Source organism: Lathyrus oleraceus, chromosome 4 (genome assembly GCF_024323335.1).
Source record: "Lathyrus oleraceus cultivar Zhongwan6 chromosome 4, CAAS_Psat_ZW6_1.0, whole genome shotgun sequence".
In the NCBI taxonomy this organism is placed as follows: domain Eukaryota; kingdom Viridiplantae; phylum Streptophyta; class Magnoliopsida; order Fabales; family Fabaceae; genus Lathyrus; species Lathyrus oleraceus.
The window spans coordinates 72,792,875-72,815,871 of NC_066582.1; the positions used below are offsets into that span (position 1 = coordinate 72,792,875).

The window sequence follows — 22,997 nt, forward strand, 5'->3', positions numbered from 1 at the left end:
TTAAGGAAGTTGAAGTCTCAAGTGCAACGTAAAGATTGGAACTTCGTGATTTTTCTAAAAATGAGATTTTCATTCGATATTTCGACAACAACTTAGTTTAGGATTGCAACGACAACAAGACACGTTGATCGGTAGTGTGGAGCGCGAAGAAATATTTTCAAAACAAGTAACTACTTTTCAGCCTTATCCTAAATGACACGTGGAAGACATTTCAAAGGCGAAACGTATGCAAGAATTACATGTCAAATGCTGGAGAGTAGAATGTTACAAGCAGTTATTTTACATTTAGTATAAATAGAAGTTCTAGTGTTAGGATTCAGAGTGTTGTGTTGAATTCACTACAAAACTCAAAGTATTCAACATAGAGAGAAACGAGTTTAACTAAGCAAAATGTATGATTTCTAAAACACCATTTTAATTAAATGCAAAGTGTTTTATTCCAATTTACCTTCTTTCCAATTTTTATTTCATTCCTGTCGCACCTTGAAAAAATGAGAACACGACCTAGCGAAACGCAATCGCACGCTCGCAATTATGGACTGAACAGAGTCGCCACCGAACTTTATTCATTCCTAAAAAGGAAAAGGGAAATATCGATAAAACCCAAGAAAGAACGACAATGATTATGGTCGGCGCAACCAAATCAGGGTTCGGGAGTCGATTACGCAAGGGGAAGGTATTAGCACCCCTCACGTCCGTTGTACTCAACGGGAACCATTAGGTTAATTAGCTCATATCACATGCTCAAAAAAGTTGAATTAGCTCCCACTCCAAACATCAAAGTTGAAGTATACATCTTGAATTTGATTGTGCAACTTGGAAATCTTTCATCTCATAAAAATTGAGTAAGTTATGGCCTTGGGAAGTTGAGTTTCAAATTAGGGTTTAGACAAAATGACCTATAATGTTTCAACATAGAAAATGATTTTCCAAGCAAAACTAGCTCTAGATCTTAACATGAAAGTTGTTTGGAATATCATTTAGAGTAAGTTTTATCTTGGAATCATTTTCATATGGTGAAAATTGTAGGAGATAGGGTCTAGGGAGACCCAATTTTGATTAGATGAAATCATCTGGCCAACCACCATTAACCAACTTGCTAACCTTCAATTCTTTTGACTTCCTTGGCTCATGGTAGATCATATATGCATAAGATGATGAATTTTGAAGTGTCCATTGAGAAATTTGATCAATTGGTGGGATAGCTTGTTGGAGAAGTTACTCAAGATACCTAGTCAAACTAGGGTTTCCAATGCAAATCACCTTCAAACTCTTGAAGAAAACTTGGTCAATATAACATGTAGAGATCATGGGAAATCATATATGATGCTTATAACCATTCTTGGATCAATCCATGGTTGTGCTCTTTTGTCATGATGGTCTCAAACCCTAAATGTGAACTTGATAGATCAATGGGGTCATGCCCTACCTACAAAAGAGTTAGGCAAATGCAAAGACATATTTTTGGTATTTTGGTTAGTGAAATGATAAAATACAAGTATGATACAATCACATGGTGCTTGGTGATCTCTCCCAAAACAAACCTAATGAAAGAGGGGTAAGGAGGATGCCAAGGTATGATCCCAATGCATATGATGGAATTTCATGAGGGATCTTAGGGTCAAAATTTGGGTCTTACACTTACCAAGGCGGCTATTGGCAGATTTCTAATTCCTTTGAATACCCCGTTCATGCATTCCACAAGGTTTGTTGTCATGTGGCCCCACCGAACACCTCCGTCAAATTCCTATGTCCACTGCTCTACTTGTATGTTATTCAGCCATCTTCTTGCGTCTTCATTAGACAGTCTAATTTCATCACAATAATATTGAAATGACGGTTGAGTTAGAGCATACCCATCCACCAGCCGTTTCACCTTCAACCAAAGCAAAGGCAATGGGAAATACATTGTTGTTGTTGTCTTGTGCAACCGCCATAAGCAAAGTACCCTTGTATTTGTCATATAACCAAGTGCCATCAATTTGAATAATATGTTTGCATAATGCCTTTGATGCATGGGTCAAACGCCCGAAAGAGAGGGTGAAAGATTCTATTACCTGTAACACAGGTTCCGTCTGGCATCAATGTTGATAATGTCTCCATAATTGACATAGTTCCTAGGACATATCTTTTTAGTGCCCATAAAAACCATGGTAATTCTTTGTATGAATCCTCCCAGTTGCCGAATACCTATTCAACAACCTTTGTCCTTGCAATCCAGGCTTTCTTGTAAGATGGAGTATAATTATATCTTGCTTTGATATGAGATATAATTATACTCACCTTCATTGATGGGTCTTTATTAACGAACGGTAGAATGTCTTGACATATCAATGCAACACTTAATTTACGGTGATCTTGTTCAACGTTAGTTGCAATGCAACTGTGAGGTGGGTTTATTGAAGCTATCTCCCAAGAGCCGTTTTTCTTTTTGTAAGACGCATCCAACCAAAACTTACAAAGGATGTTATGACATTCGATAACATACCTTCTCGAATCAATGCGTTTCACTGTAAAATCAGCAGAGTTGTTCATGTGGAATTTTTTGATAGCTCGTACACATTCTTCTTTGGTACGGAACATGTCTTCCACTTTTAATTCGCCTTCTGATCGTGGATACAGGTTATAGAAAACACTGTTGGATGTTTCATCGTCATGCAGATGCATGTTTGTCATATGTTGAGGCGGATTGTAGACATGATTAGGAGGTATTGGCGGTGGTTGATCATCATCTTCAATGTCGTTGTTCAGCATATGATCGACCTGTATCTCGGTCTCCTCTTCTTCTTCATCATTGACGTTCACTTCTTCTTTTGCTTCTGGGTTGACGTCATCTGAGCATTGTGGATCAAATTCACCAGATTCATCCTGACTGGTTATTTGAGACTGCTGAGATGGTATACATGATTGAAGGTTAATATACAACTCAATACAATTGCAGCATGAATGTTCATGACTAACAAACATGTATTCAACATCTTCATCATCTCGTACCTTAAACGAAAAAAACTTGCATTGATTGTTCTCAAAAAATATTGGATTTTGATACGTGATCTTTGACACAATACCCGATCCTATGCAGGATTGTATTCTTTTTTTCAAATGCAAGAAGGTTGTATTTCTCTTGATCGTAAGTCGAATGGTATCGGTGTTTCGGAAAAAAAGTCTGTATAACTCAGACTCGTATGTTTCACCATTACAGTGAACGTTGACACTATATTTCGGTGAATATGACATTTGTGCAGATGAAAATTATTTTCTTGCTGCATATGAATGTGGGTTGAGTCTTGGATGTTGATAGTAAGACACTTAAATAGGTGAATGATTTGTCTCACATGCAAGCTAGTTCGAAGTGATGTGTCACACATGCAAGCTAGTCTGAAATGATGTGCCAACCATGCAAGCTAGTCAGAAGTGACATGTCCAGCATGCAAGAGAGAGAACAACCATGTGTCACACATGCAAGCACACACTCCAAATGAATTGGCGCCTCCTTACAATCCTTGCAGATGGGCGCCAATCCATTTGGCGACACCATGTCTTGCATGCATGCAGACCTCGAAACTAAGCAATCAGACCTAGGTGTGTCATGCATGTCCCTATGGAGGCGCCAATTTGAATGGCGACACCATGTACAAAATGCACATGGGCGTCAATTCATTTGGCTACCACATGCAAACACAATTTTCCATGCTCCAATCCATTTGCCTATAAATTCATCCACACCATCAACATTTCTTCCACACCATCACTCACTACTTCTTCTACAATTTCATCTGCAACAACTTCTTGTAGTTTCATCTGCACCAACCGCTTTCATCCCCGACAAAATGTTTATCCTCATAATGGACGAATCGCACAGAGGAACAGTTGCAAACATAACAACTATGTAAGCGTTTTATTATTTTGTTATTTGTTTTAATAGAGTACCTTTTAATAACATATCAACTTAGTAAAAAAAGTTGTTCTTTCTTTTATAGGATGTTTCAAGGTTCCGTACTCGGGTCCACGAATATGTCCACATGGACCTGATGATTCAACCTTATGTTGAACTCGCCGATTTTGGACATATAAGCAAAATTATGTCTTGGTTAGTGGATAATAAATTCATTCTTGCTTTATGCGAAAGATAACGTCCTGAGACACACATTCTGGTTCCCAACCGGTGAGTGTATCGTGACGTTAGAAGACGTCTATATGCTTTTGGGACTGCCCATTAAAGGTAAGGCTGTAAATGATAAAACCAATTATGCAAATTCAATTTGCATGGACCTCTTGGAGAATGATTTGTTAGATGATAACTCAAGAGGTCAAGATATACTCCTTTCACGCCTTAAGTCATACTATAACAGTTTATACTTAGATGAGCATTTTATCGAAGATGCTCGAATAATAAAAATTAGGTGTTACATTATGCTTTTAATTGATTCTTTTTTATTTCCCGAATGTAGTGGTTCTAGTATGCATATTATGTATTTACCTTTACTAAGACATGTAGTTAGAATAGGAAATTACAGTTGGGGATCCGCTTGTCTGGCCTATCTCTATAGCTCTTTATGCAAAAACTCGCACAAAGACACATCTACCTTTTCTGGATGTGTTGTTTTGCTCCAAGCATGGGGTTGATCAAGACTACCGTCCCTAGCACCCGTCAACAACCACCCTTTCACATTCCCGTATGCACAAAAGTAAGTTGTTTAAATTGCTACATATTTACTTACTTCTTTGACGATTATTATCTCTAACTAATATTTTACCTTTTTGGTGCAGATGGTCGGCATGTGGTATGAGTTATAACAGATGTCCTAGACACTGTATTACTCAGTATCGCAATCTGTTGGATCACCTTTGACCGACAAACGTAAGGATAGTAACCTCATTATTTTGTTATAATTTATTAACTTCTTCTACCAAGTTTATAATCCAAGTTACTTTCACATTTCAGTTCATTTGACGTCCATACCTAAATTTGGATCATGACCATGAGACCAACGCTGAAGACGCGGTCGTATGGACTGCATGCACACCGATAATAAGATTCACAACTGTGGAGATGCACAATAGTGATCGTGTGGAGTTGCAGTTCGGTATGCCCCAAAACATCCCAGATCCCCCAGCAAACCTAGGAGAATGGCATATGCGCAAAGTTAACGACCAATGGAACTTCAATCCATGGCAAAACTTCGCAAGATCTGAGTGTCACAAATGGAAGCACCGCCATGACCATGTCTTAACTGACGCAGTCATGCCAAATGAAGAAAAACCAATTCGTACTTATATGGCTTGGTACATATCGATTGATTTTCAATTCATCGCCGAGGATATGTACTTGTATGACTCACGCCAACAAACTTACACACCAGACACCTCAACATTTAACCCCCAACAACATTGTCAGACCAGATACACACAACCCCCTGTCCGTCAAACTTTTTGTTCCACCAACACACAAACATACAACCAAAACATGTCATACACCCAACCCTAATACCAAGAGCATACCACATACCACCACCAACAAATTGATCATCAACTTGAGACCCAACATCGCTTCGCATCTAACACATTACCCTACCAAAACCGCCTTAGCCAGAACACCCAACGATCATTCAACATCAACCGCCCTTCCTCCTACCATAGCCAAGAAGCTTAAACATCACAAAACCAAAACCTCCAACAACCCTATCTCTACCAAACACCCCAACAATATTTCCAACATTTCCTCGACGCATCATTCACACTCATGTCTCCATTCAACCGTCCCGGTCGCCCACCAATGAGTCAAACACAACCCAACTACTCTGGCATGGGTCATGAACTCAGCTACGACGGTACACCCTCGATGCATACTAAAGACTATGCCGATTTGTCTGACTATCTCAACAGGTCATCTCCTGTAATTGGTAGTGACGCTCTTGGCCCCTCAGATGTTCAAACACTAGTGGTGAATCATTAGCGTGGGTTAGGACCACGGATTAGGGTAGCTAGGGGATGTGGGACCGGAGGTCGGTTAGGCGATCCTGGTCATCACCATTAGACTTTCTTGTGTAAACGAAATTTTTTATTAATATCAATTGGTCCTATTTCGAAATTATGTATCACGTAAACCGTTTAACAAAAAAAATGCATTTTACACTAAGGTGTGAATTCAATTAGCGCTTCCTCTCAACTGATACACATGGGCGCCAATTGGATTGACTGCACCATGTATCATAGTCAATTCAATTGATGTCTCCATTCAATTTTTAAGAGGAGTCGCCAATTGGATTGATGTTTCCTCCTAAAAGTGGAGTACTTTGAAAAAAAAATTGAAAACGGGATTATTTTCATAAAAAAATTTAAGTTGAAACTACATAAATATCCGTTGCACCATGTGTCATAGTCAATTCAATTGATGTCTCCATTCAATTTTTAAGAAGAGTCGCCAATTGGATTGACGCTTCCTCCTAAAAGTGGAGTACTTTGAAAAAAAATTGAAAACGGGATTATTTTCGTAAAAAAATTTAAGTTGAAACTACATAAATATCCGTTGCTTAATTTTACCAGTGGAATGGTGATTTAATGATCGCCTGTAAGTTAACTTTTGTTCAGCTTTAATTCTTTATTTTATTTTGTTAGGTTGATTTCCTAGATTAGGTCTAACTCCCCAATATATACACTCCGTCTTTATTAACATTTATTTGTTTAAAAAAAAACCAAAGAAATTAGTCATGCATAAACTTTGTCATTGCTTCCATCGTTTTTATTTACAGACATGCAATAATGCACAATACCTGTTTTTATTTACAAACATACAATAATGCACAATACCTGGCATGACTTGCACACTTAAGAAAGAAAAGAAAGAAAAAGATACATGTACAAGTATTACTCGACATGCAAAATAAAGCATAATTACACTAACATGCCTAATAACTTTTTTAGCTTTCATCTTCAACTCATTATTTTATGATTATCTAAAGAGTAGCAATAAATATGTGCAGAGAATTGTTTGTTCACCATGCTAAGATCCGAACTCTTTCTATCACCTTGTCTACTCTGGCCGAAAACTTATCAAATTTGGAAGATCATTTGAATGGAGCATCTTAATTTCAGCTGCATTGACATTGCAAGACTCCAAGGAAAGAGTGCGTAAATTCTTTAGAGGCTTCAAATATTGTAGTCCTTGGTTTGTTACACGAGAATTTGAAACATTTAGTGACTTCAGCGCAGTCATTCCTGTATTCAGATATGAATATACAAACATGTTAGAGAAAGAAGAACAAACATCCCTAATCAATCAGGAAAGCCACGTAAACATGTAACATTAGCACATCACTACCAGCTGCACCCTCATTAGATGTGGTGCTTAATTAACAGTCAACTTTAACTAGGAAGGTGTAACTGATAGCTGACTGACTAAACATTCAAATTACAGTTTTATGCTTATATTACATATATCTCAAATAATTTAGATTATTATTGTTGAAAAGAGCAGGCAGAAAATACCAGAAATTAACTCCAGGGTTTTATCTGTCAATTTGCAATTCTGAGAAAGGTTTAGCTGTGTAAGGGAGACAATTTCTCTAATATTTTTCACACCTGCATCAGTTAAAAATCCACCACATATCTCAAGGGATTGCAGGTTCTTGAACGCTGCATGATGCAAAGAAGGAAATAAAAGTTTAGCCACTGAGATACTTTATGAAGAAGATTATGTAGATTCATGTTTTTCTTATAAAATGTGAATATTATAAAGAACAGAAGAGTAAACTTTATGTAGAATTATTTATTCGCTTGAACAGATAACAATTTCATAACCGATGTGTGCAGCCCAATACATATATGATAAGCATCAAATACCTAAAAAAGGAAAACACCACGGGAAGTGCAGAGTATTTTCATCGTTTCTCATGGATTCTCATTTCAAGTGTAGACTAACTAGTTGGTTAGATGTTACAATTATCAGAAACACATTACAATCAGGTATTTTCAAGAAATAAGTATGCAGTTAGCATACACCATATGAACGAAGGAAATTAACAATAGTCTGAAGTTGGTATACATACACCGTAAATATGTAGTTCCAGAGTCAGTGATACGGGCACCAAAGAGATCCAAAGTTATCAATCCACTCAGACCTATACAAGAAAAAGTCAATCAGACAGTTACATATGAAGGAAGGAAATTTAGTTATAGCTCACAAAAATATATTAAAACACATTAGTTACAGTAAAAAGATGTGAAAACAACTATCTTGGTTTAGCTTGAACCTCATAAAAAGGATGTGTAGCTCAGAGTAAAAATATAAAAACACTGTTTCGGTTAAATATCTAAACCAAAGATGCAACCTGCAATATGTTGTGGGTTAGCAATCTGCCTGGACAACAGGATCAGAGTCAAGATACCATAGAGCTTGATGACAGGTTTAAGTTGAAGAGGAGTGGTGCTAACTACAATAGTTTTTCGGTCTACTGGGAAGCCACTCAGAAAAAATTGGTATGAGAGCTGAAGTCATGAGTTTAATTCTAAACAAGCTACTGGCTGCAGGTGCTGGAAAGGGATTGTTAGTTGTAAGCCAGCATCATGCCTTGGTTAGTCCAGGTGGGTCAAGTTAGATCCAACTGGAAGTTTGATTCGATAAGGGTAGAAATCTTAGAGCTAAGTGCTAAGGGGATTTTTTGTTGAGGACAAGCTATCGCGTCCGGTGTGAAGGCCTAGATAGGGTCAGAATTGGATCCAAACATGGTGTTTCTACAAGGGCTTAAATAGAAAGAGTTGTGACTTGACATATAGATTTTACCCCATGAATGCACTTGATCCAATAGAATACAGGAAGTTGCTAGTTTCCAAATAGCATGTGACAAATATGCAATGGGAAAAAGTGGTTATTTCTAAAGTTTTAGACTTCTAAAATGGTTCTATAAAAAAGTAAGAGACGTAATAGAAAGATATAATCAGTCATTAGCAGAGTATATAGGATGGCCCGCCCAGAAAATAATGGAGCATGTAAAAGTAAAGAAGAGAAATGAGAGAAAGAGAAGAAAAACAAATGTTCAAATCACAAGTGATTATAAAGAGGGAGAAGCATTGAAATGACTCAACAGTCAACATAGATGAAATAATTCAAAAGAAACTAGAGAAATGTGCTAGCAGTGGTTCTCTAACTATCTTACAACCTGTTATCAGAACTCAATTTTGCATGCTGGCATGCTGCAGTTTTAGATTTGTAAATAATTTTAAAAATAACAGAAGATAAAAGGAAAAATAATAAATGACAAACGGACAGGGAAGTTGGGCCATGTTTAATGATTTATAATGCTGCTTTCTCATGACTAGGCAGTACCCTCTTTACATATACAAAATAATTCATACAAGAGTACCAAAATTATAAGGATAACAAGTGAATAATCGTGAATGAAAGACATGCGATATATTGATTATACACAAGGAAATGCTTACTTGTAAGATTTGCCAGTCCAGAATCAGTTATCTGTCGAGCATCCAGATTAAGTGATTTAAGACTTGTCAGTCCTGAGAGCCTTTTCAGGCCATTATCAGTTACTGAAGTAAATGACAGATTCAAATCTTCAAGTTTGCTTAACCCTGGACAAAAGCAAGTACAATCTCACAGGTGTATTAAAATCAATGTCTGTGAATATCTCTAACAAGACAGAATCAGATAGATGGACACATATGCTTGTGTGCAAATAGATGTAACTGACTGGAAAACATATATTCATAATAGACAGAGAAACTGAACAACTATTAAAACAAGATGCCTAAGATCAAATCAAAATGGTGTGCGCAGCAACCACGTCTTAGCACTGCTCAGCAGATTGGCATGCTATTGACAGAAACAATTTTTCTTGTTCAGATGTGTTTGTGCAACTAAATGGGCTTTCTGAATTATACCGTCCAATATATTATACAAAAATAGATTATCACATTCCAAGATTGAGCCTCAGCATGCAATGTCAATTTACATACTAAAAGTTGACAACGTGGAAGTTAATTAAGGAGGTGCTGAAGTGATTCATATATGACAGATTACCTCGTGCACATCACAATCACTTTAATGATTATGTAGCCTTCAACATATAACCAGCAAATATAGAAACACAACCTAACATAATTTATCAGCATAAATTTAAATTCACACTGATAGCTGAGTTTAAATTCTCATTTCACAGCTACAGGGTTGTTGCATCAACCTGATAAATATCGAAGCCCGCCGTTCCCAACTTCAGAATCAGACAACACTAGGATTTTCAAGAGAGTGAGGCCTGAAAGAACAAACAACTATAAATTTCATACTGTAAGCTATACTTCCAATCCAAATATTGGACACCTAAAACCTCGCAGATATTCAGAAGAAACAGAACCTTCCCCCCTCAAAGAGAGCATTAACAAATCAAAACCACTAGACAATGCTTAATATAATGAATATTCTAAGCACAAGTTCAAGACCAAATAATTATTTAAATTCACAACATGATAAATTTATAAATCCAAGTCAAAACCATTTGGTTAATGCCAAATTCCATGGCTTTATTCCATCCCAAATTTAATGGACCAAGAAAATATGAGAAGTAGAACCATGAAGTTAACACATTCAGCTGAAAATGACAACAAGGACTAATTCCATATATCCCCACAATCACGGATCTAAAGAAAACTTGATGCTATAAATCTCCCAGCATGCAAGGTCGAATGAAAAGTTGGCCCCATTTCAGATCTATAGTAGGTAGCTTGCTTTTGCAGGAACGTTAGAGAAGTATAACTATTCTATATAAGGTTTAAACAATGTAACGGCCATTAAAATCTACAAAAGGGAAAATACAAAACTTAGCAGTAAACCTGTCAAATTCGCAAGCCCTTCATCGCCAATCTGGCAAGAATCCAGATTCAAATACTCCAAATTTTTTAAACCTGTCAAAGAGAAGCCAATTAAAGATCTGGCGGACAATTTGAAAAATAAACAAGTTTCAGTCATGATGATATAGCCAATGTGGCAGAAGTTGAATATTAAACAAATTGAGTATGAAACAAGTTATTTCTCCCAATGGTATTCAAGAATGCGTAGAGTCAGCACACATAACAGACCAATAATTTGAAGACTAAAACATGCACCTAATAATTTCTACGCCTTTATTTGATTTTCGTTATTTTACATGACTCTCTAAGAGAAGGTAAGTGCAGTATGGGAGGAGGAGTAGATATTCCCTTTTCCCCCCAAATTGTTTAATAAAAAAAAGAAAGGAAAAAGCGATTATCAAAATCAGTGTCAATAAGGAAGTCACGAAGAAGTTAATTTCAAATATTGAAAGGAATAGCAATTATATAAATGGGAAGGTCCATCAAAAATGTGCAGTTAGCATCTCAAAATTGGGAGGCGGTGGTGAAAATTGAAGTTATACACAGACTATACAAATCATGTATCTTCTCAACATAGGGAAGCAACTTGGAAAAAAGTCGCTCTTAAAAGAGTTGTAGAAGTATGAATAACCTTTTAGATGAACTAAGCACACGTCTGTAATCTTGTTAAATGCAAGACTTAACCTCTTCAAGCTTGTAAGACCTGCAGGAAAGGGAGCATATGTGTTGTAAAACTGAGAAGTTGTTGCTTATTTATCTTTAGAGTAAGAAGTATGGACATGGGCATGAAAAGTCCTTAAATTTGGTCACTGTATATTTTGAATTACCAGAAAATTTCTCAAATCCATCATCGGAAAGACCGCATCTGTTGAGATTTAAGCATGCCAGGGCAGCTAAGGCTGTACGTGAAAGGAACACGATTAAAGAACTGACCAAGAAAATTTTGGACATTGGAACAGTGTTAAGCAAATATGAGATGCCAAGATCAGATATTACAGTCTTTTCCGTTTTAAGCATTATTTGGATTGCATATCAAGCTAATCGGATCATTAATTTTCAAAATAAATTAGAAGGAAAGTTCAAACATTAAAAAACAAACATCCAAAACAAATAGAGTTGATGACTACCATCAACGGATATGAAATGACAGAACAAAATGAGGATTTACCAGAAATATACTCAAAGCATGCAGCAGTGATATTGCACCCTTCAACATTTAATGTGGCAAGCTTCTGCAAACCTGTAAATCAGAGAGGAAAATCAAGCAATGTAATAATATATAAAGCAAATTACTTTTACAACTGATTCAATAAACCGAAACTGCATTTTGATTATAGCAAGAGAATAATGAAATTTCACTAAAGAGGGAACATTAGCTGTTTGAAAGTTATGGATTATAGATAAAAGGAAGTGAGAAGTAATAGAACTTCAAATATTATTGATGATAACTTGATACAAAAGTAACTGAGAAATATGATAATAACATGTGCTAACTTGATACAAAAGTAACAAAGAAATATGATAATAACTTGATCCAAATCCTAATTAAATAGGAAAATCATGAAAAGTAACTGAGAAATATGAAAACTAATTCAATGAGATAATCTAAGATACTCTAGGATTAGCGGCTATTCTTCAAAAAGAAACCAATATATTATCAAGGTATTATTTTATATCAAACAAATTGACAGCCAGATATGTTCTGATGAGCATAAAATATGTGCAGCAGCTATAGTCTTGTTGTAACACTTGCAATGGATAACAAACACTATGGAAATACCTCTTAAGTAAGAAATCCCAAGATCAGTAATATTGCTGTTGGAAATTTGCAACTCCTTTAAATTAATAAAACCTGAAACATTCCACACCGACAGTCAACTCTAACTGTAACCGTGGTCTAGCTCTTTGCATCTAAAAGTACGAAGAGAAAGAATTAAATTAGGTAATCTCATGAAGCTATTAATTAAGTAACCATCTCAGGTATAATCTCAACTACATAAATTGTTATTGAGTATCAACCATAATAACAATTTGCATCCACCTCATTAGGGAAAAACTTCTACATAGTGTATCACAAAGCATGAAAATATAAATTGTGTTGTGCACAAACAAATAGGAGAGCTTGAAATGCAACTACTGTAATAAAAAAATAAACGACCAATACCTGAGATGGCCTTCATGTCGGAATCCGTAATACATTTACAGCATCCTATATTAAGAGACTCGAGCTTTTTCAGACCTGTATTAAAATTAACAAAGGAACTAAATCTATAACCGAGTAATACCAAAACGAAGTTTCTTTAAAAGCAAACTCTTGGCAGGAAAGCATTTAATAACGTCTAGATAATAAATTCCGTAGAAGAAATCAATGACGGGTTGGCTCAAGTGGTAACATAATACAGCCTCTGATGCAAGGACCCATAGACCGATTTTTATTGGCAGTCCTCTATTATAAGTCAACTGTATCTTAAATTGGCATACCCTGACCTAGGCCTTTCCCTCCCCTTAAACATTTTTGTATAATAAAAAAGGTTCATTTAATGAAGGTAGAACTTAAACTTATTATTGCCATTAAGTGTAGGCTATGGCACCAACCAGATGCCATCACCACCAACTAAAAGATAATGATGATAATTCATCTAAAATAATTTAAAAGAATAGTATGACATGACACAATTGATAAAAGATGATTACATGAAAGTTATTGATTCGAAGAATATGGTGGATTCATCAGATGCATTTGAAATTTACAACGAAAAAACCAGCAAAACAGTTACTTGTTGAGCAAATGGTTAAAGAGTCGAGCAAGAAACAAAACAAATTTTGAGATGAAGTTTTATGGAATAACAATAATATTCATCTAGCCTGAAGAAGTTCGTGACAGGCCGCCCAATTAACAAACCATATCTCATACTAAACAGACGTTAAAGAAAATATAATTGTTTCAAGTTACTAGATGTGAGGCTGTTTTTTACAATGTCAAGTACAATGTCAAGAATAGGAACCTTTAAAATGAACAAATCCGCCATGAATATATGAACACCTCTCAAGGTCCAACTTCTCCAAATTAACTAAGTTGGAAAAGGCTCGCATTCCATCCGGTGTGACAGCACAGCTCTTCCTGATGCTCAATGAAGTCAAGTTTGATAGACCTATGCAACAAATTTGTCTTGATTGATTATATTAATCAAATAAAACTCTTGGATGTCTCGATATCCATTTATGTAAAATAGCTTCAATATGCAAAACATCATATGTGTTAACATTCAAGAATAAATTTCTCCAACTTTTTTTGCAAGATATCAAAAATAATTGAATAATAGTTTGCTATTTTACATAAAAAGAAAGACAAAAACAACAATATATAACTCAGAGACCCGTCTCATTTGAATAGTTTGAATGATTTTATTATATTATTATTTTGTTTAAAAACTCTAACAATAAGGAGAAAAAATAGTAATTCTACCTACCATTGATGTGTTTGAGTCCGTGCTCAGAAAATTGATCACAGTAATTAAGGGTCAATGCTTGAATATTTGAGCAATTCTTTAAGAGTCGCAGTCCACTGTCGGTCACATTAGAGCCAGAAACATCAACAGCAAGTAAAGAAGACCCTTGTGAAGCAATGACGTCCATCCAATCATCATTCACTCCAAGATATTCTCCCAAGTAAACATCCTGCCATGAAAAACACAACAACACGTATTTGATAAGTACTTAAATCAAACCAAAACATGCAATTTCACCAACCTCTTGCACGCAAAGTACCTCAAGAGCACAATCACGAAAAGCATTAAGAGATGCTTCTGTAAGACAATGAGAATCCACCAATTCATTGAAGATCTGCTGGCTTATGTCTCTTGGTAGAATTGAAAACGTATGGTATTTATGAAAATCCTGTCATAACTTGGATCAAGGACCGCATGAAAACAAAACAAAAACAAAACAAAACAAAACAAGCAAAGAGAAACAAAGAAAAGAAACAATTAACAAAAATCAAAAACATGCACCTCACGCATCTTATTTATGCATAAATCCATAAGAGAGGGACAAGTACCCACTCCAGGAAAATGATTTGTCCTAGAACGTAAACTTCTTGCTCCTAACCATTTTGTGCTTGCACTTGTACAGTACCTTCCAGATACTCCCCTGCGTAAATCATCTTCTATAACTTGTCTCTTCCTAGAACAGATACCACCCATGACTTAACTTTTTTACAATACTGTTCCTTGATTATTAATGCATGAAAAATCAAATTTCCATTTGAGAACAATATTCTTAGGGATTGAACTGCATGAGGAAGAAATTAATCAATTAATTAACTAATTAAGCAAAATAATGAAACATAAGTCAACCTAAAAATAGTTGAAGCTTTAGGGAAAAATAAATAACTAGAATGAAATAAAGCAGCCCATAGTTATGATGAAACAAACAAGTAGAATAGAACGCCATAAAACACTAGTGGTCAAATAGAAACGAAAAAGTAAAATAAAATCAAACTTAATAAAATTAAATAAAAACACGATGATTAACTTTGTTTAGTAATAGAAGAACTTTGAACAGTTGCATATCCGTAATTCAACCATCAAAGTAATGGAAATGATCGAGATGAATTTGTATTTCTATTTTAAGCTTATTCGAAACGTAAACAGAGCGAGAAACTTTGGATATTTTGATTTGAATTTAATAATAAACGAATGATTGTTGTGAAGAAAAAGACGAAGATAAAAGTAAAAGGTTGAGGAGTTGCTTTGATTAGGTTAGGTTTTAGAAGTTTGATCGGAAACGTTATGCCGGTAGAGTGACAGAAATGGAAAGAAGTTCAGTGAGTGACGATATGTTAAAGGTGTACGAAGATCATAGGAGAGAGAGAGAGAGATTGGGAGAGAAGAGAGAAAGAAGTGTGTGAAGAGGAAGAAGAGAAAGACCTGGTGATGCATGACATGTGGCGGTACTTGTTATTGGGGAAGAGTGAAGAGTGAGTATGGCAATGAAATGGGATAAGAACAAACAATAGAGAAGAGAAGAGTGGGGCCATTATGTGCGGGTCCCACGTCCGCCTCTTCCGCACTTGGACTTGGATGATCATTCGCGATTTTTAACTCTGTCGTTTTCCTTTTCTTTCTTTCTCATTACTTTTTAAGTTTTTTTTACCGAGATAACCCAGTTTTTCGAAAAAATTCCCAAAATACCCCAGTTTTCAGCAAAATTCCCAATATACCCCACTTTTGGCGCCAATTGGATTGGCTAGGGCAGGTGCCCTAGCCAATCCAATTGGCGCCTGAGTGTTATTTTTAAGAGGAGTCGCCAATTCAATTGGCGACTCCCTTAAAAAAGCCTCAAATGGAAAAACCTCCAACATGAAAGTTGTAGATCTTTTCAAGACAATGAATTTGGACATAAATTTTGCATTATTTGGATTTTTTATGAGAAAGTTATGGGCAGTTGAAGTTGGATATCTGACTTTTTCAACTGTTACCTGACCCATAATGTTTTGTATTATTGCATGTGTTTCTGTTAGAGTTATGAAATTTTGTCCAACATAACAATTGAAGTAGACATCTTAAATTTTCCAATGCACTTGGTCCCACCTCAAAATAATTAAAAATGAGTGAGTTAGGTCCTTGCGAACTTGACCAAAAATTAGGGTTTCTGTCAAAACATGTGTATGTGAATTTAGGCAAAAGGGACCAACTTCAAGCCCTTCTGTTTGAATGAAAAAAGTCTCAAATGACAAAACCTTCAACATAAAATTTGTATATATTTTCAAGACAATGATTGTGGACTAAAATTTTGCATCATTTGCATTTTTTTAGAGAAAGGTATGGGCACCTGAACTTGGACTCTTTGATAATTCAACTGTTATCCGACCCATAATGTTTTGTCAGATAACAATTTTAGTTTTGACATTGTGGTTGTAGGAAATAAAGTATACCTGGCTTAATTTTGATTTTATATAAGATTTGAAGATTTTAAAAGGGACATTCTTGATTTAGAGCCACAATATGACTATGAATCTAAACCGTCAAATTTTGTTCATCTGGTCTCGATTTATTAAAAATTGAATTAATTTGAAATTTGATTTAAGTTTGTTTGGAAATGTTTTTAGTTTAAATTTCACTCAATTAAAGCTTCCAAACAATTTAATTTAAGTTTTTACGATTTTTTTTCAATTTAAATTCCACTCAATTAAAATTCACAAACAAGTTCGAATTTGATCTAACATGTTAATTTTATTGAGATAACTTCGTTTTAAAATATCAGCATTGATAGAGAAATATCAAATTAAAGAGATTCTAAATGGAACTAAGCGGTAAACTTCTATTGATCTAGTTGAATTACAAAGAATGGAAAAGTGTATTTATAGTTAGAAAATCAACCCATTAATTAATTTTTAAAGTTCGACATTTGTGATAGATAGTAAGATAATTTGTGTTGTAAGTCACACACTTGTGACACAAGTAAATTTCCACTAAGTAAAATACATTCTCAATACTCATAATTTACATAAGTTAACTTCCTTATGCACATTAACTTCTTTAAGCAATTAAAGATTTTCATCTTCAAATGATTGGTTAAAATATCTACACATGGCAATATTCAATCTCCAACTTATTTTTGTTCATTTGGTCTCTTAGAAAATGGTATTTTATCTTAATATGTTCACTTCTTCCATGACTCGTTGAATGATTAGTCAAATTAATTATTGATTTATTGTCGATAAACAATTTGATATTCACATCTTCACTAAACTTCAACTTTTCTAACATTATTTTCATCCACAATGTTTAACGAGTTGCATATTTAACGAGTTGCATATGAGGTTGCAACATACTTTGTCTCACAATATGATAGAGTCAATATCTCATGTTTATTTAAGATCCATGAAATATGAGTTGCTTCAATCATGAACAAGTGTCTTATTATATTTTTTTGTCATCTTGATCTCCTCCCTGATCTCAATCAAAATAGCCATATGCATTGGATTCCCTTCTAGTATTCTTCTAATTTGACACGAATACACCATGATTTGTAGTGCCTTTGATCTATTTAAGGATTATTTTAGTTGTTAGGAGAAGATATGATTTAGGTTTCCCCATGAATTTTCTTCCCAAGCCTACACTTTGGCAAATATCAAGTCTAGTATTGTGTAGGTATCTTAGTGAGCCAATGATTTGCTTGTAAAAATTTGCATCTACAAATTTAACATTTGTACCCTTCTTCATCTTTGTACTTATTTTGATGAGAGTGATTGTAGGATTGCAACTGCTAATCTTGAATTATTTTCAAGATGTCTTCTGCATATTTCTTCTTGAGCAAGAAAACACCAAATTTTGTTTTCACAAATTCCATGCCAAGGAAATAATCCAAATTTCCAAGTTCTGACATCCCATGTTCCTTTTTAATGTTGGCCATGAATTTTGCCAATTCACCTTCATTTGATCTTGTTACTAATAAGTCATCTACATATTAGCATATAATGCTTTGTTCCTACTCGCTTGAATGTTTCACATGCACTATATGCTCGAATTTACATTTGTTGATCCTAGATTGATGAGAAAATTGTCAATCTTTTTAGTTCAATCTCTAGGTGCTTGTTTCAAAGCCTGGTATTTGCTTGACATAAACTTCTTCCTCTAATGCTTTGTTGAGAAAAGTAGATTTTACATCTAGTTGATGCATCTTCCACCCTCTGTGTGCTACAATTGCAGTCATTATTCTTATGGTTTCAAGTCTAGAAGTTGGTGTGTATACTTCATTTAATTCAATGACATGCCTTTGAAGGAAACCTTTTGCAACTAGCCTTATGTTGTACTTGGATATCTCACTATTTGAAGTAATTTTTAGCTTATAGACTCAATTCACTCCTTTGATTTCTTTCTTGAGTCAGTGATCAACTCCTAGGTCTGATTATTCTCAATTTCCTTGAGCTTATCCTTCATAGCTTCTTGTCAATTCTTATATTTCAAGGATTGGTTGAGGTTAGTTGTCTCAGACTCAGTTGCCGACGCTTCTTCAATCAGGTCATTATCTTCATGTATTAATTGAACAGAGAATATTTCATAGTCAATTAGCCTAACTAATTAAGTATTTGTCTAGTTAATATCATTACCACATGTTTTTACACAACTTCCTTTACTTGATCTTCTTGAAATATATAGTTCTAACATTTCTTGAGTTCTCACCGTTCTACATTGGATCATTTAAAACTTAGAGTCAGTTCAATCATTTGTTTTCATCAAACAAAACATCCCTGCTTATTATCACCTTGTTCTATTTAGGTGATACTAGTTTGTATGCACCTGTTGAGTGATAACCCATGAGGACCATTGCCTGACTTAAATGTAGCTTTCTTCTTAACAGCCTAAGTACAAGCCTGAAGCATAGTGAGTCAAAAAATTGGAAGTGACAATCACTTGGCTTCAAACTTATCCAAGCTTCATATAGTGTCATGTTTATTAACTTCTTTGTTGGGCATTTGTCGATGATATGTAGTGTTGTTAAGGTTGCTTCTACTAAGAAATGATTTAGAAATTATCTTGGCTTGAGAATGCTTCTTGTCATGTTCAATATGCTTCTATTATTTATTTAGACAATGCCATTATTTTAAGGTGTGCGTGGAGTTATTATCTCATGTTTAATTTCTTCTTTCTCACACAATTGTGCAAACTCAATTGAAGTATATTTACCTCGCCCATAAGTTTTTAATATCTTAATGTCACATTCAACCAATTGTTTAACAAAATTAAATTTCTTGAGCAAAATGGATACTTCATTTTTCTTCTCTGTCAAATAAATGCATATATACCTGGTGAATTCATCTATGAAAGTTAGGGAAAAAATTTACCTCCCAATGACTTTACTTCAAATGGCTCACATATATCTTAATGAACAATCTCTTACTTTTGTTATGACTTAATAGGTAAGTCATACTTGAATAACTTCCTTGTTTGCTATGATAGACAAAATTCTTCACATAATTGCTTTGGTATTTTAATCTGAGGATGACCATGCACCATTTTATTCATATAAATTAGACTATGACATCTAAAATTCGTATGGACATAACTTTGATGTTGAATCCATATGTACTCCTCGGTAGTGATTAATGCAAGACATTGATGGTCAAGCATGTCGGTCAAAATTTTGGTTTTGTTCTTTGATAGAGGTGCTTTCAAAATTAGTTTGTAATTTTAATCAAACACCTTTAGTTCCTCTTCCTTTACCCTCATGGGATGATTCTCATTAAGTGGTTATCCCAAACAAATCAGGTTGTTTGACATTAAATGAGCATATATCACATCACTTATTATTGCTTCTTGTCCATATTCCCTCTTAAAAAATGATCCATGTGCCCTCATATGTGACTCTACTACTATCAACAGACCTAATGGATATTCTTAATGACTTTTCAGGTTTGGTAAAAGGGTATTTGTTTCTTGTGAAGTCCTTGCTGCAATCAATGTCAAGATGCCATACATTGGTCTTATCTTATTCCAAATGTGTATTAGCCATTAGTCACACCACATTAGAGTCACTATTGCCTACATGTGCAAACTTTATTTATCTGTCATTTGCATTAGATTCTTTATTGAACTAGTAATTTCTTGTGTGGTGGTCAAACTTCTGACAACAATAACATTGCACTTCCTTTATGTTGGCCTTGAACTTTGTCAATTCAGCTTCATTTATTCTTGTTAACCAATATATCATCTTCATACAGGCATAAAATGATTTGTTCATTCTCGCTTGAACCTTTCACATACATCTTAGGTTCTAATGTGCATTTGTTTATGCCTAGCTTGATAAGAAAAATGTGAATCATTTTGTTCCATTCTTTAGGTGTTTGTTTTAATCCATACAAATATTTTCTCACTATGTACATCTCCTTTTCTTTCCCTTTGAGCTTAAAGCCTGGTGGTTTCTCGACATAAACATCCTCATTTAATGGTCTATTAAGAAAAGCATACTTTACATCCAGTTGACGCATCTTACACCCTATGTATACTACAATTACAGGCATAAATCTTATGGTTTAAAGTCTAGAAATCGGTGAGTATACCTCATTTAAGTTAAATTTGGGCCTTTAAAGGAACTCACTTGCAACTAGCATTGCATTGTACTTGGTTATCTCATCATTTGGTATAAGTTTCAGCTTTTATACCCATTTCACATTTATGGATTCTTTTTTTGAGTGGCTGACTAACTCCCAAATCTGATTATTCTCAATTTCATAGAGTTTATCCTTTATACGTTTTTTATCGATTCTAGTGTTTAAGGGCTTGATTGAGGTCATTGGCTTAGACTCATCCATCATGGCTTCTTTAATCAGGTCATTATCTTCATCAATTGAATGATCGGGGGAATCTTTCATAGTCAGTTATCCTAAATAATTGAGTTATTGGTCTACTTGATCTCATAACCTCTTGTTCTTGCACAACTTCCTCTACTTGATCTTCTTGCAATATAGTTCTAACATTTCTTAATTTTTCACCATTCAACATTTGATTATTTGAAACTTCCAGCCAATTCCATCCTTTGTTTTCATCAAAATGCACATCCTTGCTTATTATCACCTTATTCCCATTAGGTTAGTTTCTATGCACCTGTTGAGTTATAACCCATGAGGATCATTGACTTACTTTTATCATCTAACTTCCTTCTTAATTCCTCAAGTACAAGCATGAAGCAAAGTGAGCCAAAAAAATTGAAATGACCAACGTTTGGGTTCACCCATATCTAAACTTCATATAATGTCTTGTACATTATCTTCTTTATGGGGAATCTATTAATGATATGTAGTGTTGTTGCAGTTGCTTCTCCTTATAATTGAATAGACAATTGTCTAGCATTGAGCATGTTTCTTGCCATATTCAATATGATGATATTCTTTATTCTAGCAATGCCATTTTTTTTATAATGTGTAGGGATTTATTATCTCATGCTCAGTTTCTTCTTTCTCACAAAATTATGCAATCTCAGTTTAAGTATATTCCCTTCCTCAATCAGTTCTCAATATCTTAATGTCACGTTCACCTAATTTTCAACTAACTTAGATTTCGTAAACTAGGTGAATACTTAAAAAATTATCCATCAATAAAATCCGTATATATCTAGTGAGTTCATCTATGAAAGTTAGAAAATATAAGTTACTTTCCATTGACTTTACTTCAAGTGGCACACATACATATGAATGAACAATCTTTTACTTTTACTTTTACTTCATTGGCAATGCATGCTTGTTTGTTTGGATATACAACATTTTTCACATAATTGCTTTGGCATTTTAAACTAAGAAATACCATACACAATTTTATTCATATGCATTATGATTTAACATCTAAAATTCATAGGGTTATACCTTTATTTCCATATCTAATTTTGATTCTCAACGGTGGTTAATGCAAGACATGGATAGTCAAACATGTTGATCAGAATTTGAAACTCTTGTTGTTTGACTAAGGTACTTTCAAAACGAGTTTGGAATTTGCATAAAACGCCTTAAGTTTTTGTGTCCTTTAGCCTTATGGTGTATATCTTATTAAGTAGTTGGCCTAAACTAACCAGGTTGTTTTCCATTGAAGGAACATATAGCACATCACATATTATTTCTTCTTGTCTATCCTTCATCTTCCAATGAATGTTCATCATGTCCTCCGATGTGACTTTGCTATTATCCACAAACCTAATGGATCTTCTTATTGATTTATCTAGCTTGGTAAAGTAGTTATTTTTTCCTATTAGGTGATTATTGTAACCAATGTCAAGATACCATACATTGGTTTTACCTTGTTCTAAATGTGTATTGGTCATTAGTAACACCTCACTAGAGTCACTATTTCTTCTTTGTCACTTACATTGGATTCTTTATTAAACTAGCAATTTCTTGCATAATGGCCCAACTTCTGGCAATAATAACATGGTACTTCCTTCATGTTGGCCTTGAATTTATTCAATTCAACTTCATTTAATCTTGTTAATCAATATATCATCTACATATAGGTAGGGGATGATTTTATCCTTCTCGCTTGAACCTTTCACATACATTTTAGGTTCTAGTATGCACTTGTTGATTCCTAGCTTAATGAGAAAATTTCCAATCCTTTTGTTCCATTCTTTATGTGCTTGTTTCAATCCAT

General features: G+C 34.6%; 1 protein-coding gene across 2 annotated transcripts; it reads right to left on the minus strand.

The window, feature by feature from the left end:
* Window positions 1–6,704: 6,704 nt before the first annotated feature.
* LOC127073466 (uncharacterized) lies at window positions 6,705–15,931 on the minus strand. Of its 2 annotated transcripts, none has more exons than XM_051014617.1 (16): window positions 15,786–15,931; window positions 14,868–15,147; window positions 14,626–14,754; window positions 14,328–14,535; window positions 13,863–14,009; window positions 13,022–13,096; window positions 12,638–12,709; window positions 12,026–12,097; window positions 11,685–11,756; window positions 11,489–11,560; window positions 10,840–10,911; window positions 10,194–10,265; window positions 9,442–9,585; window positions 8,049–8,120; window positions 7,489–7,635; window positions 6,705–7,218 (listed from the first exon to the last, which is right to left on the minus strand). In XM_051014617.1, exons 2-16 carry the CDS (start codon window positions 15,057–15,059, stop codon window positions 7,034–7,036), a joined length of 1,731 nt encoding a protein of 576 aa, XP_050870574.1. In that variant the 5' UTR covers window positions 15,060–15,147; window positions 15,786–15,931; the 3' UTR covers window positions 6,705–7,033. The 2 variants fall into 2 exon arrangements, with proteins under 2 accessions (XP_050870574.1, XP_050870575.1); XM_051014618.1 differs by having other exon boundaries at window positions 15,391–15,830.
* Window positions 15,932–22,997: the final 7,066 nt, after the last annotated feature.

What these genes read in the sequence shown, in the direction of transcription:
- LOC127073466 (XM_051014617.1), bottom strand. Translation starts at nt 15,059, where the DNA reads ATGGGTGGTATCTGTTCTAGGAAGAGACAAGTTATAGAAGATGATTTA. An exon ending in CGACATGAAGGCCATCTCAG is followed by an intron (nt 12,710 to 13,021) that starts GTATTGGTCGTT and finishes GGAATGTTTCAG; the next exon opens with GTTTTATTAATTTAAAGGAG. An exon ending in TGGACTGGCAAATCTTACAA is followed by an intron (nt 8,121 to 9,441) that starts GTAAGCATTTCC and finishes TTTCTTGTATAG; the next exon opens with GTCTGAGTGGATTGATAACT.